The sequence below is a fragment of the Haliotis rufescens genome, unplaced genomic scaffold (assembly GCF_023055435.1).
Source record: "Haliotis rufescens isolate VD_foot unplaced genomic scaffold, xgHalRufe1.0.p SCAF_103, whole genome shotgun sequence".
NCBI classification, from domain to species: Eukaryota; Metazoa; Mollusca; class Gastropoda; order Lepetellida; family Haliotidae; genus Haliotis; species Haliotis rufescens.
The window spans coordinates 420,001-437,319 of NW_025963784.1; the positions used below are offsets into that span (position 1 = coordinate 420,001).

Genomic DNA, 17,319 nt, shown 5'->3' on the forward strand with positions numbered 1-17,319 from the left:
ATCAGCAAGATTCTACGACCAGCAAACCCTTGTGAAATTGTACAAAATAAGATACAACAGATAAACAGTACACTTGGAACAACATAACACAAATAATTTGACTGTTCAATCGTGACCGGACATTGTAGAGTCAAATCGTTATTTGAGACGCAATTATGTCTCCGGATTTTCGGATTATGGATGACGTTTAGGCCACATGTAATCATCCCTCGCTAGTTCATCCTCAAATAAAAGAGACAGAAAGGCAAGTAGTTACAAAAGGCATCACAGCAATTTATTAAAAGCATTTATTCTCAACACATACAAATAGGATCACAATGTATTACAAACGGAAAAGATATTACTATTTAAATGAAGAGTGTTCAGTGTGCAACTTGAGGAAACAGAAAATCATTCAGATCAGTCAGGATCCCAATTTATGTACAAAAGCCTTAGTGAACCTAGCATCTCGACTCGATATTTCAAAGCGGGAACCCAATCAATCAATGATAACTGTACATGAGAAGACTGTTCAGTGCAGCGCTAGTATATGAGAGAACATAAATGTAGGCATGATTTCTCTGTATGTGGTCGGGGAAACTCAGTGACGATTACTTATATACCCACTCGTGTATTCACAGCGTAAAGCAAGACAGCGTCATGTGCATACAGCTCTCCGACTTGATTACACAGACAAGGTGGACGGTCCCTGAAGGATGTAGAGAATGTCCTCCCACTGAATGTTACACCTGTCATTGCAACTCCACAGTGCTCTGACAAGGACCAGGCTGGTTGCAGTTCTCCCGTTCTTCTCCTTCCACTTTGTAAGCATGTGTACAACTTGCATATATAGTGAACATGGATGTGAAAAAGTCACTTGTTCGATAACCACGAGAGTAAGTCCAAGTTCGATGCCAACAGACTCGAACCCGATCCCGATGTGACTTGCAACAAGCCTGAGATCTCGTCCCGACACAGGAGTATCCAGTATCTCGTCATTTACAGCATATGCTTGGTTCGGGTGTCTTGGCCCTACAACATTAAACTCACAATAAACTACCTATTTACTTGTGTACATTGTGTTTGATGGATGTGTAACCGGGGGTGTTTATGAATAACACAGGTCGTTAATTGTCGTGAGGATTTATTATCAGAACACACAATCGCCCTGAAACATATTAAATGTAAAGATATATATACACGTAAATATATATGTATGTTAATATACACAAACACAGATATATAAGAGTACATCACATTATATTCATTCACATCGTCACACCGACGACATCATAGAAATAGATAGAACTCTTGCTTTCAACAAATACATTGAAGGATGTGTTATAACTTACAATAACTATATATACATTTGTATCCCTATACATGTGTAATAATATGATAAATACAATTAATTAATTTCATTAATACACAAGAAAACACAAGCATACCCTGTAGGTGAAACTGGGACGGGAACTGTGTTCACCAACGCAATGTGACAGGACTTATGGTGCCTGCATCTAAATACAAATACAAAGACAAATATACTTACTTAGGTAAAACGGGTTACCGTAGAAAACATGAATTATGTGTTACACATAACATACCAATGAATGCTTTACATTATACATAAATAACATTGTCATAAGCAAACACATACATCATAAATACATACCCACTCGCTCATTCATTCTCAAATGAAACATTTAGGAAAGGTGAAGATATACAGTGCTAACCTAGTTAAAACATTTACATGGCTGCAATTATATGACTACATGTAATGACCTACCTACATATGTATTAAGACTGAGTAACACTACAACTGATTACACAAATAGATGCAATTACATTATTACAATACGTATAGAAACATTACTAACCTATTTGGACGGTCTCAGATGAAAATACTACACAGAGCAGAAATTTGTTGTCCGCATGGCAAGGTGTAGTGGCTGGTGTGCTGGTTAAATGCTGGGTGTTAGTATTTGAAACAAGGCAAATCAGGCGCAAGCTATACCAAACAAAGGACCGACCCAAGCTACCTACTCTACCCCACAACCAGTAAAAGTTAAAATAAAAGAAAACTCCGGGCAGAGAACAAGTCGTTATACAGAGCTGTAGAATACAGCAGCCATACAGGTTTATTTAATTCAACATAATTAAAGGTTAAAACACCATTTCATTACAAAACATTATATGTATTCCATGTATACAAATATATAAAATACAGAAAATATGCATATTTACAACACTGCCACAGATGTAACAAAACTCAGTTCGCTTTCATTATTCTAAATTAGCCTCACTAAACAAAAACAAAAAATACGACCCGTCCATCAATTCATCCACTCATCCATATGTTGATGTGGAAAAAATCATTGTGGTACTCATAGAGCTATACTTCATCAAATATTATAACACAAACAGATCGTTTCAATTCAGTGAAACTAAAAAATTGAAACAATGTGTTCCAACGTACCTCTCTCTGCCGGGTCGCGTTTATCATGGCAGTTTATCGAGTTCCCTGTGGTGGTCAGTCTCTGGAATCGAATAAACACAGGTTTAAACACGATTGATAGCTACACCATCATAGCAATAAAACAATGAGGATCATCTTTCATAAACTAAACCAAACAAAACAATGCAAAAACAAATGCACGTTTACACACGCCGACGCGCATTATAAACACTGATACGTTAATGTTCGAATCGGGAAAGAACGTGAAATATGCCTGTGGCTGTATATATACAATCTTGACCCACCTGATATCGGAATCTTGACCAGCATGAAACATTATTACCCATGCTGTGAGTATTTATGCCTCTACTTCACACATGTGTATCCCAGAGTCAGCTGACACAATCTGATAGTGTCGTCTTCTGACGGTCTTTATATATGGGTATAGCGTGAGGTGATTCCCCTACTTTTGTAGGGAATTGTCATTCACAGGCAACTTACAATCTGTTTTCGGATCGCAGTTCGCAGACTTCGGATTTTAGGATTGCATTCGCTATATCAGGCTGATAGGCATGGGTAAAATACTTGTGCCGGTATTATAAACCCTTGCTTCATTCGTGTCTTTATAGCCATTTAGAAGTTGGAAGAATGTGAAAAAATGAAAGGTGTTTGGATGACAACTTCTTGCCCGTTCATCGTGTGACGATGCAGGTGAAGGGAGACGAAGTAGCCCTCAAATGTCGTTACAAACAATAGAGAAGTTGTGATCCATAAGAGTTTCACGTGTGTTTGGATCATACTTGCACGCAAGTCATATCGATACTAGTCTTCCCTGGGCCATCTGTCTTGTTCAGGTGCAGTAAATAATACACTTCTTTAAGTTTATTCAGTTAATTGTTTATGTTGGCTTTCATCAGATCATCTGTAGATACGCGTGTTCTCATTTTCCTTATCATCAATACACGGTATGCAGAAACTGATCAAGACAAGAACCATTAAAACCATTCCATCACATTACTTTTGATGTTACGATTATAAATGGTTCTGTCTTCAGTCTATGTATTTTGGCAAGGATGTAAAAACAAAAAAACATTTGCATATGATATATGTGTCTCAAAGCAATATTACCAAGGAACACGATATGTATATACATCGGTAAGTGTTGGAAGCTTACGCCGTAATAAGATCAATTAGATCAAACCGATCTTCCACACTAAAATCATCGATCCGAAAATCCGACAAAATGTTATACATGTAAATACATGTCGCTAGAGGAGCTGTACATACCGGAATGTGTACATTGTGTCAGTGTTGTGCGGGAAGGTTGGTTGGATATATGATGTCATTCTCCAGTTGATCACAGTACATAGGAACAGTTACGTTGCTGTGCTGATAAGTAAATGACATACTATGAGTTCGCGGCAGTGTCAGTAGAGGGTGTATACGATTATACGTGCTGAATGGGCTTGAAAATATGAAGAAGAAATGAGGGGAAATATGAGCAGTGATATTGAGGAAATGATATAACATGTTGTCTACATTCACATGTCTCATCATATAAGTTAGCACCAAAACACTTGAACTTGTTTAGTTGTCAATAATGCATAAGATAACCAGGCAGTGATCAATACGTAGTGTAAAATTGACCTCCGCCAGAATAGATATAAATGATGTCTCACTGAGACATGAGTGCATAACGAAGAACTTCCTTTGAACTAATTGTCTAGTGGAACGTTCTACTGTTTGATTGATGTCGATGTGCATGGGAAGCAGTTCAGTCACCTCGCATCTACTCCCGAAACATCCCGCGAAGACTGGGGGATCATGTGTAGTTAACATTCTGTTCATTATTATAAAAGGAATACCTAATCTAAACCTAATCTTCATCAGTTGAAGAGGAATATGCAGAATGGTTATAGCATACAACAATGTACGATTATCCCAGATAAACTCAATATTTTATGGTTAATATATCGTACCCACGTTACACAGGCGAAGTGATCATCAGAACAATTGTCAGATATTAAGTAATTGGTGACTGAATAAATTATACATTTGAAGTATACATGGGACAGGTTTTTGGACCAATGAAGTGAAATTTTCCATTTACAAAGAAAATATATTTACCTTCTCGTGTACCCGGACACAGGCTTACTTGAATGGCTTGACGATCGACTACGTCGGGTTCGATTCTCAACATGACAATAACGTTTATGACACGTGTGATGCACTTGTGGTATGTGGACATAATATTTAAAATGTTAAAAACCTTGGTATAACGACTGCATACAAAATAGTGGTTACTTTTATTATTCTGTTTCGTGTGAGAATTATGCATCACCTGTAGTATGTGGTACTCTGTTAAAGTTAAATTGTGCGTAAATAGTAAAGCGGGCGGTACGACGTTTCAGGACTTAGGGCGGGACGCATAAACCACATGAACCCCTCGTGGTACTGCTAAAACGAATGTATCTTACTGACATGTTGCACTTGTTAAAGAATTGAAGCAAAATCAAAGTTGATAGAAAATAGATGTTCGATTGAGCTGAGGATAACTTGTGCTATGTCACGCGACTTTCACTGACTCGGAAAAAGCGTGCGGCTTTTTGCTTCGAAGAGGGGTTGAAGGGATTCATTCTCCCGCTCAGGGATCACGTGATGCCTGTCTTCTTCGTGGCGGGGTATAAGCGATTATTCTCCCGCTGAGACATTTATGTTCCACCCAGGCAGAATACATAGTATTTTATCAAGATCACGTGAACCAATCATATATCAACGTTCTGAAATGGAGATATGATGGAACAGCACAGAGAATAATTAGAAATATCTGCCAAACGTAAAGCAGATTTTTCGAATCTGACTTTATCAAAAGTATGTGTTATTTTATGCAGTGTCAACTTAACTTGGAGGAAAACTGTAGCGCAGATCATTCACATTTACCACTTTGACAGAACCTCCGATCATGGATATGTTTCTAACAAACCGACAATCATAATCAGCACAAATCTGGGATTCGAACTCACAATCATAGGATTTCGTCACGCTGATTATGTACAGCTATCTGCAACGCATCAGACTACTAAGACACCACATTGAGTCGTGGAAATGAAGTGTTGGATATGTGACAAATCATTGTTGTTCGCATTACCGAGCTCATCATTGTAGTGTATGTTCCTCCCGATTGAAGTTAACTGAAATATGATAAAACACAAGACTACGATCTTTCATTATTCTTTGTATACACCTGAGCGATATTTCACAGATCAAATGGAAACCAAAGCACTCCGAATTTAGGATTTCATATTATTACACAGGCCAGAAAGGGAGCGGAAAAATCCCCCGATAGGTGTGATTACTATATATATTTGCTATACATGAAGGCAAATCACATAGCCACTTTTACCTCGACACATCTGATCGATGTACAGGAGGGGTGATATCGATATCAAAATATCATGATTCCACCATTTATTGAATGTATATTATTACTGAGATTACAGTGACTGCAGGATGTTGAGAATGTCTTCCCATTCGATCGTGCATCTCTCTTTACATGTCCAGAGTGCTTTGACCAGGACCAGATAGGTGGCCGAACTGCCATTCCGCTGCTTCCATTTCGTGAGCATAATCAAGATCTGCATATACATTGAACATGGGTGTGCAACTCTGCCCTGTTGGATAGCCACAACGCTGAGCCCAAATTTAATCTCGACATACTCAAAGCCGATCCCGATATGTCTCGCAACAAGGCCGAGATCTTGTCTAGTCACTGAAGTCTTGAGTTTTCCATTATCACAGTGTGCTGAACCTATATGACAAATACAAGAGACACAAAATGTTATTTAACGGCTGTAATTAGATGTAAGATTATACTATTAGTTCCCGAGAGCTGTTATTCCGCCAAAACAGTTTAAGAGAAAAAATAACTGAAATGATAACATGGGCATGGGAAGCTAAAACATAGTACAGTAAAACAGTTAAAGAGAAATACAGGAAACCACAGGGGACAATCATGTATCAGCTTTACATATAGAGCATTTCTATATGGAGCCTAACCAATTCCAAAGAAGCCTGCAGAAATCTATATATGATTCAACGTTTCGCAAATCATTTGAAAGGCAATTCCAGACCCGCTGGCCTCTCAAACAAACGCATTCAGCCAGAACATAGATGTTGTTACCCGGGGAGTCTCAGCTGAGGGAGTTTGAAGGAGTTGGTTTGACTTCTGATTTCATGAACACTTATTGATATGGAATATGTTTTGAATTAACCTAACTCAGTTACCAAACTATATTATTCAACAGCTTAAAAACAAACTACCAGACAATTTCAGTAGAAAATGTATTCATACAATCTTCGAAAGATATATAATGAAGAATGAGTAAAACAAACCTTTCTTAACGATCTGCTTTCAGCAGGTTTCCGTGAAAATGTTGAGCATGTCCTGCTCTAGATCTACTTGGGAGGCCCGCCACTCCCACAAATTTACTGAAGTAAGTGTGCAATGTTCCTGCCACGACGTTGGCCTGAACATAATTGTTTCTAGACCAGTGATCATTATCATGAGCAATCGTGACCATCCCATCATTTCAAATGAGTCCTATTAGGAGGATTGAAACGTCCCTGTAATGTCATGGCAAGGGAAAGCCTCGCGCATGATGTTGACAAGCAGCGTTTTATGTTTGATAAAATCCTCTGAATGTCTACCATAAAATGATGGAAATGACTTGAACAGGCCTTTGATGGTTCAACCTTACTTGAAATACTTAGTCCTATGAAAGTTATAAAATGTAAGAGGTTATATTGTTGAATATTGTACACATAAAATCGAATTGTTGCAGCCACTAGTTTTATCACCAATACAAATCTATTTCTGTAGTGTAGAGATGAGAGAACAGTCACAACTGTATCAACACATACTTCGTCTTGGCGCCAATCTCTTCCGTTAATCCTTCTCAGTCTACAAGCAAAGGTGTTTTACGTTTTACGGTAGGTGAAGAGGACATTTCCAAATTGGAAGCATCAGTGGCAAAATGACGTGCGATGCAGGGTCCGATTTGGACTATATGAGCCCGTGTTTGTTCGCACTGAATAACACTGGCTTTTCGCTTCCATGTTTTTAAGACGGTGCAACCAGTGGGACAGGACACGTTCATCTTTACGCTAACACTTGGTATCATAACTATGTGATAGTAATTAAAAAATACATGATAATGTTATCGCTTTTCTTTTTATTTGTTAGATTTGCGAAGAAGAAAATAGGCATGACAATTTGTTCAATAATGACCGTTCGACTGAAATAACAAAATATAATATAAATTGTATGTCCGAGGCAATGTCTTGTCACATAAGTACCTGCTTCTGTGATATAAGATTTGTGCATTATAACGACTGAAGAAAACATGGCAACAGTTGTCATTTGTTATCAATCTAAACAAGCACCAGCAAACACATGCATAATCAATAATTGTTCATATATCTAAAAAAAATATTTATTGTATATTAAGCCATAAGACCAATAGAAAATTTTGCATATTGTTATTTACCAGGCTATATTTCGGCGTTGTTTAGACATTACTATGGGGTACTGGTTCATATACATAGGAAGCATGTTTTAAGGAAAATGTTTATGTCCATATATATCTCAGCCCATGCTGCATTGATGATGCGCATCTCTCTATAGATGTGATCACACCCCAGTTGCTGCACAAGGTGACCTGTCATAACCTGTCATCATTCCTGAAAACTACTATAGCTCATGACCTTACAAGTAGAATAGAGCTAATATATAAAGTCAGAAAAAAATGGCGTCCTTAATGAATCAAAAACGATTCTACAACCGGCAAACCTTATAATAATGTTCAAAATCAGAATAAACAGATAGACAGTACCCTTGAAATTACATTCTAAAAATATTTAGAATTTTCAATCCTTAATACAGTCGGGACATTTGTCATGTGAGAGGCAATTATGTTTCCGGATTTTCGGACTACGGATGACGTTTAGAGCACAGCTTGTTATCCCTCGGTCACTGTTCCGCGAATATCACAAGAGGCAGAATGACCAGTTCTTACAAAGGACATCATAGCAGTTTATTAACATACAAATACAATCACAATGTATTATATACGGCAAATTAATGATAACTGTACATATGATGAGTGTTCAGTGCGCAACTTGCACGAGGAAGCAAAAATCATTCAGTTCAGTCATGATCCCAAATTGTGCACAGAAACCTCAGTGAATCTAGTATTGCGACTCGATATTTCAAAGCGGATGTTTCCTCTAAATGCGATTCGTACATGCAGGTGCATGGCTACGCAGAAATAGATTTTAGTCCCTGAAGGGTCTTGAGAATATCCTCCCAATCAATAAATCAGTGATAACTGTACTTGAGAAGGTTGTTCAGAGCAGCACTTTATTAACCTGACTTAGTGGACGGTCCCTGAAGAATGATCAGAATGTCTTCCCACTCAATCGTACATTTCTCGTTGCATCTCCACAATGCTCTGACGAGGACCAGGCTGGTGGCAGATCTTCCATTCTTCTCCTTCCACTTCGTAAGCATGTGTACAACCTGCATGTACAGTGAACATGGATGTGCAAACGTGACTTGTTCGATAACCACGAGAGTAAGTCCAAGTTCGATGCCGACACACTCAAACCCTATCCCAATGTGACTTGCAACAAGGCTGAGATCTCTTTCAGATACAGGGATATTCAGCCTCTCTTCATTCACAGCATATGCTTGGTTCCAGGGTGTTGTACCTACAAGAATCATCTGACAATAAGCATGTTCTCCACATGTGTATGTGTGTGTGCATGAATGCATGTGCGTGTGTGTGTGTGTGTGTGTGTGTGTGTGTGTGTGTGTGTTTGTGTGTGTGTGTGCGTGTGTATGTGTGTGTGTTTGTGTTTGTGTATTTGTGTGTGTGTTTGTGTGTGTGTATGTGTGTTTGTGTGTGTAAATGTACCACAACGTGTAAAGAAAACGTTTGGGTGGATGCACAGACAATTGGAATAATGTCAAGCTTGCATCTGATAAAGCATAACGTGACACACAATCCATATCTTGCATTTAGTAAATCGATAAATGCGACTGAACGTACCTCTCAGTTCGAGATGATGGTTATAATAGCAGGTTATGTGGTCGTCTGTCTTGGACATTTTCTGGAATCAAAATTAACACAATGAGGCATATTCCTGGTGACGCTTGGATCCCGCATATTGTAAACTTTAAACCAGTTTTAAACCACGATTGAGAACTGTAGCGTCACAAGAAGTAGGGTAATGTTACATTCACTAGTATGCATAAATAAACATAAAGTCGCAATTGCACGTGTACATATTCATTAATTGTTGGGAAAATACGTGAAGGGAATATTGACTTACCTGATATCTGAATCTTGACCAGTATGAAACAATATTACCCATGCTGCCTGTATCTACGACGTCTAGTGAGAAAATGAAACATACATGTGTATCCCTCAGTCGCCGCGACAATATGACAACTTAACACAACTACATTAAACACATATGAATAGGGAAAAGGGATTCCCCCTGCTTGCTGTACGGGAATTGTTGTAGGCCCTGTGAGGCACAGGTGACAATCTTGTTCCAGCTCTCGGACTGCGGATTTTCGGATTTCATAAACCATTTCAATCTTGGTGTGTGTGTGTGGGTGAAATAGTGACGGTGTAAATAAGTGTTTCATTCACTGGGCCTGCTTTCTGGTCCAGGTGCATTAAACGACTGGTTGGTTTGAATTGAATCATCAGTATGCACATCGTGTGCATTGATACTGGGGCGGTGGGTAGCCAAGCGGTTATAGAGTGTACGTGTAGATAAAGGGGCATCCGGATATGTAGTGATATTGGCACCTAATTTCTATAATTAATAATATTTCTGTTTTATTAAATGATCTATCTCTTTACTTTGAGCGTGTTTCTTTCATCAACTCATGAAAACATTTGCCTGTTGTTCTCAGCACACGTTTCTTATCATCCGAAAAATCCGACAGAACGTGTGTCAGGTATTGACATATTCATTCACTACACACTTGACTTCGCCAGGAGAGATATCGTCCGTCTGTCTATAAATAGGGATTGTCCCTGTCGCACAACTAATTCGATCGAACCAATAGTGTACACATAGTGTCAAACTCGAGCTTCCAATACACAGGGGGCGGTCGGGTAGCCTAGTGGTTAAAGCGTTTGCTCGTCACGCCGTGGACCCGGGTTCGATTCCCGACATCGGTACAATGTGTGAAGCCCATTTCTGGTGTCCCCCGCCGTGATATTGCTGGAATATTGCTAAAAGCGGCGTAAAACCTCACTCACTCACTCACTCCAATACACAGAATGTAGGCCTCAAATGATGTAAGAGTCATCAGAAATTTTGGTGATGTGACCTGGCTGTCTAGTCAGCCTAGCGCTGTGTAATAGATATATACGTGCTCAGTGTATGGTGTCTTACTATGTTATCGCCCTTTATGTAAAGGAAGTTTAGTGGGGATTACATTGTGTGAAGGCTATGGCATTTTTTTCAAAAGTTTGTATTTGAAATCAGGAATAAATTGATGATGCAAGTGTATCATATAAGATAATGAGGAAAAACACACCCGTACGCATTAAGATACCATTCTAATACAGAATAAATGAGGTGCTTTTTTTCAATGCAAACATACTCAACAAGCGATAGTTAATTTGGAGCAGTCAAAGCTCTATTAAAGGCATATACCAGCCTAGGCTATAAAGGAAAGGACATTGTCTGTCTGTCTGTTCCAGTTGTTTGTATCTGCAACCCAACAATTAATTGAGGAGTTGATGGCTTCCGCATACCTAATAGTCATCATAAGTTGGGAGAGCGTTTTCGTATCTCACATGACTCCGATGAAACTAATACGTAACACCTGATCACGAACTGCACATGCCCCTTTGACAACCACGGTACAGTGTTTGAACCGATCTAGGTCCGAAAATCCGACAACATAACCTTGCAAGGCTATAAATATATGTCACTACATGGATGCACATATCGGCGTATATACATTGTAGCAGTGACTGGCAAAAGGTTCGTTGGAGTTATGATGTCACACTCAAGTGGTTTTCGTACACTATGACACCGATTGAGGTTAAGATCGAAGGTAGGGTTCCGTTCCACAAGATATAATTGTCAATGCACGAGAATAAATAAATATATGAATGTGCCACTGAAAATCAATGATGACACCAGGTGTTCGAGGAAAGGGTGCACATGTCCTGTCCTACCGGTAGCACCCGTCATTCATACAAAGCGATCGTAGCACCAGGACCAGGGCGACCGTAACTCCCACACTTTAGCATAGACTTACGACAGTCGTAGCGCTAAGATCGCTTAGGGAAACGGGGCCTGCGAAACCATACACAATATATTAAGCTGAACCTTTCCGTCAGCTATGTTGTTTGGTTAATGTATGTGACAGCAGTGTGCATGCAGTATTCTTCCAGGGGGAGGTGTAACTGACAAGATTATCAGGTACTGCACATGGCATTTAATTTATTTCGCAATATCACTTAGTGGGCGAAAACGTCCTGCATGTCATTGTGTGTGGGAAGGCGAAAATGACATTTAACAACTGACTCAAAGAAGTAAACATCCACAAGAAAATAAATGATTGCAATACTGTTTACGGTTCAGCTAAGATACTACTGCTGCATATTATGTCCAGGAAACTCATTGAATTCAGAATGGTTACTCGCTATTTCAACGTTTTAGAGTTTCCCAAGTGTAAACTACGTAGATACTTGACTACATAACGCGATTGTTTACAGACCGCCGTTATAAAGTTGGAATATTGCTGAGTGTGGCGTTAAACAACAAACGAACGAACGAACGAGATCTACATCCATCTGGTCAACCCTGTCCACCCTGTCACCCACCGCAATTTACCCACTTACCTTTTAATTCAAATCGTCTAAGCCAGAGAATAACAGTCTCTATTATGTGCCGAAACAGGTTCCACAGCCTGTAAATGTAAAATTGTTCATATGATCAGAGACAAAATCAATCAGGTATGACACCAGGTCCTCACGAAAGGGTAAACATGCCCTGCTTTATCTATATAACCTCCTACTCACCTAACGCTGCACTCAAAACAATACTTCTGCCACACGGCTCTATCACAAAACCGCCTCTGTTGTCTAGTGATAGAGCATCCATCCGGAGAGCGGAAGGTCCGTGCACGTCGCTATATAAGTGTACTAAACTTAGATGTGACCTTAAACCCAATTTCCCTTCCCTTCAGGTCTATCTTCGTAAAAATTAAGGTCTACCTTCCCATTGAATGAGTCAGCATCACTGGGTTCACGGTGACCTTAAAGTATCCACATAGTCTGACCTGGTCATGTTTGAACGATGGGAACGATGGGTGCGTCCAAATCACTGAGATCAAAGCTTGGATATGATACCAGACTGTTCAAAGTCTATCCAGATCAGCTTCAACATCCTCCTGGAGCGGATATGGCACATGTCTTGTCTTGAAGAATCTGGGTGCAGAATCATCTGGTAATTTGCCTTGAGGTGAGGTGAAATTGGGTTTAACGTCGCGTCCAAGATTATTGCACTTATATAGCGACGTGCATGTACGTGTGTGTGTGTGGCTGCTTGTACTAGTCCGGACTGATGCCGATTTATAGTGCTAGTTCACTGAGATACCATGCCGCAGTTTAACATGAATACCCCACTCAGACACAGTATACTGATTCCGAGCCGACCAGTCCTTGTTTTAGCCCCTTAATACATGGGTGCAGAATCATCTGGTACAACTAAATTTGCCTTGGCTTCATTCAACTTTACAAGTCTTTCCCTTCCGAGTCTTACTTAATCATTATCGTTTGGTCTTAAACGTCTTGAGTCTAAATATATTGACTCCAACTAACAACAAAAACACATATTTCATAAACAACCTGTGAAATGTTTTATGAAATATTGATTTTTAGTTTACTTTTCATTTTTGAAAGTCAGATTGAAACAATTTCAATATCTAAGACAAATATGTTATGGATGATATCAATATCGAACGGAGTTGAAGCAATGTTGATACAATGTTTTTCAAGTAAGCAAGCTCAGATCAACCAAATTTTAACTTTAGAACAATGACAATGCTGGGATACTTCAATGGAGGAAGACATTATTAATTATAATTATCTGTGTAAGTTGGGGTACAGGTTATTATGAAAATTGTTAAAAAAACATCCTCGGCGACGTGGAGTTCAATGTGTGAAGCCAATTTCTGGTGTCCCCCGCCGTGATATTGCTGGAATATTGCTAAAAGCGGCGTAAAACCATACTCACTCACTCATTCTCTCAGTGAGCATAGGTTGAACCAGGCAATAAAGATCAACAGAGGTCATTGTTACAATATCAGAAACCTTTGAAAACAATAGGTTTCTAACTGAGTAACATTTCACTACTCATGTCGCCAGACAACAATATTGTAATTTGTAATATTATGTTATATTTTGATCAAGACCTGATTTGAAACCACAATAAAGTATGTATATTAAGTGGATTCACCTGATCACGAAGAATGACGCTTTTTTGGATTGTTACTCGGACATGTACAATGCTCATCTTGAAATATGGTCACACAGTGTACTGCAGAAATAATGCAGGGTAATAACAAATATCATCATTTAACATCGTTTGGTAAAACGCGGCCGGGGCTCGAACCACCTATTTTCCGCTCTCCGGACAGACTAGCTTTATTTTCCCCGCAAGCCACACACAGAGCAACAAACCAATAACAGAACGTCCCCTGCGGTACAAGGAGAGACGTTTATAAAGCCCTGAGGCGTTATAACAAGACCAACACTGATGCGTAGACAAATACAGGGTACATAATGAATATTCATGCTTGGGTGTAGTTCAGCATATAACCTTTTATCATCTAAAGGGTCAAGTGAACAACCGATTATTTATCACGCCTGTGTGACCCATGTGCCTATTAATAACTTTACAAAATGGCGCCTAATCCGAAACCACCCGAGCCTTACCTGACAGGGAGAACCTCAGCCCTTAAAGTGGAGGAGATTGTTAACATTCTGAGGAGTCCAGATGAGAGCAAGACCACCAAGACTGCCCCCGCCACACCCCAGGGAGGGGAGGTGTACCTCTATAAGATACCCTCGGGCATGAGAGAAGGTGAGGCAGCTTTGTTCAGGCTTAATATACCGCGGGTCAGGGATTACTACATATGAACAATGTTAATATGTCATGGAAAGCTGATATTATTTATTAAACAATTTAAATTCAAAGGGTTTGTTAAGCACACATGATCAATGTCCTCAAAAGCCATCAGTAATGTTATCAGTATGTTATCAGTAATAGTCTGCTTGACGTCGGGGTCATCCCTGCCCTGGTATCAGCTTCCTTGTACAGCCCTGTGATAACCGGTTTTATGTTCGCTAATATTGTTGACAAGTGATTGTCGTGCAATAAGTGACTACGTGAATTAGGTTATTTGTCTATATCATTGTTAAAACGACTTCTTTTGCAAAATGTTCTATCTTTGTTTTTCTTTTCACTCTTTCCATCCCCTTTACAACAATTGTGTACTTAAATAATGAACATTGTTTCATGTCAACTTATAGAAAATCCATTGTTGGATTAATCAATATGGGCTAAACAAGAATCAAGTATCGTGTTGCATCTCAGGGAAGGAGAAAAGGACATGGTATTTATCATCACAACCTCTAATACAACATATTTATGCATGACCTTACAGCTGATTTGGCATTAAGGTGGGTTGATTTTAGAGTTATGTTGCACTATTGACTGTTCACAGTTTTATTAATTAACATCTACATCACAGGTGACACACTAACACACAAAGAATTTTGGGGGATAGTTCATCTTCAGGATTACAACATTGTTTGCAATGTTATGATGTTAATTTCTATTTGCAGATATCTGGAAGGATGACAAATATCATTTCAGAAGTGATGGAACCCGGAAGCAGCCTGGCTCAAGTCCAGTCATAGTGAAGCAGTACCACAAGGCTTACACCGAGGACAAGACGACAACAAGGGCCTTTGTCAGAGAAGCATCGTATCTGTACAACCAGCCTCTGAAACACGTCCTAGTGCAATATATCGGGGACCACACACAAGCACAGCCTGCTCCACAACGCAAGAAGCGTGGTCAACAGACAGTTAATACCTCAGGTGACAGTAAATGTAGAAAAGTAGAATCAACTGGTGGAGTTGTGCAGTCGGGTGTCACGGAGAACAGTAACTCAAACCTGGACAATGAAGATCATTCATCACCGACAGAATTGGAAGACAACGGTAAATCAAACACTATTCTATGTGTAACACTGAATGAAGCAAAGGTGTCAGAGACTGAAACAAAGAATGATCACGACACAAATCAGAAACGCTGCAGGACAGGAGATCATAGAAGTGATGATGACATTGAATATTTGGGTACAACGTCAGGCTCCCCTGTCAAAAAAACCCATTTGCAGTCTCAAGTAGACAATGACAACACAGTTGTAACCCGTGTCACTAACACACCCTATGGTTATCTGTACACATTTCTTGAAGTCGTAGAAAGAAATCGTGATGTGATAAAGGTCGTGCAACAGGTTTTATCTTTATCATGGTTCTGGAACAAGGACTGTACCAACAAAGGCAACGCATGCTTGTCAGTCATTAAAGAGGTCGACAAGAACTGGAATCTAGATGCAATAAAAGCAAGGAACTGGGTTAAATGTGCTGACGTATGTGCTGACGGCCTGAGCTTGAACCAAGACCGGTCAGTTTACATTAACCTCATCGCAGCATTACTTGTTGGAGCATGTCATACCAGAACTGAAGTACAGGACTTTGTGAAAACACTGGAGGATCCTCCTTCACACCTTCAGCATGTACAAGAGGACGTCCCCTGTCACGTGACTGTACTTACACAGCTGGCTGCTACACCATCAGAGGAGATGTTCTGTCTCGCCTGGAAACCAACGAGTGGCTCACAGATGAAGTAAGTAGTCCATCTGCTCTATTTACACGATCACACAAACTACATGCCTAGTTAATCATCCAAGAAAATCATTTCATAGAGCATGGGAGGCCTTCGATTTCATCAAATGATGTCAGTATTAGATATTAACTGGGGGCGTGAGGGTGGTGAGTGGTTCAGTCACCTAATACTCATTGAAAGTGCCTTGAGGTAGGCGAGCTAGAGCGTGAGTTTGGTTGAACGCCTCTTTAAACAGTAGTGTCATGATGAGTTGGATTAAATTATGAAGAAATTCCAAAGTGGTGCATATCTTAGACGTTTACCACTTTGTTGATTCCCATGGTGAATCTGCAAAGCGAAATGCGGCGCCTTGGACCACTGAGCCCCCATCTTAAGATTAATACAGCAACGTTTGACGGTTTGTTCTTTTTACACCAGTATTAGTTAACTATCAATTAATATAAGAGTGCTAATTATCAACTCATTGCCATGCATCTCGATTCTGCAATGATAACACTACCCACCTGCTATGGGCATTGTGCACAAAATCTAGTACATCATCAGTTCAATTGTCAGTCATTGCTAACAGCCGAGATATTCTCTTCATGATGGATATGTGATGTGCAGCGGATCCTGCTTTTTGAAACTACAAGCGTTCCTTTTGAAGCAAACGCATTGGGCGATTAAACAGTATAATAAACATTCTAATAAATGAACTCTTTCCTGTCCAGATCATGGACACATACCTGCACCTCCTGGAGGGAGAGTGGTGTTCCCGTGTCAGCTTCCACTGTCTGGTGCTGCCTACAGAGACAATCCTACTGTGGGAGGCAGGACAGTACACAGACAGAATAAGGGGGAAAGATGTGAGTGACGTGATATTTTTA

At 39.7% G+C, this 17,319-nt stretch overlaps 1 protein-coding gene across 1 annotated transcript; it reads right to left on the reverse strand.

The window, feature by feature from the left end:
• Positions 1 to 8,810: 8,810 nt before the first annotated feature.
• Positions 8,811 to 9,868, reverse strand: LOC125377894. Its single transcript, XM_048391978.1, has 3 exons — positions 9,827 to 9,868; positions 9,544 to 9,604; positions 8,811 to 9,202 (listed from the first exon to the last, which is right to left on the reverse strand). The coding sequence occupies exons 1-3, from the start codon at positions 9,866 to 9,868 to the stop codon at positions 8,856 to 8,858; spliced, it is 450 nt and encodes a 149-aa protein (XP_048247935.1). The 3' UTR covers positions 8,811 to 8,855.
• Positions 9,869 to 17,319: the final 7,451 nt, after the last annotated feature.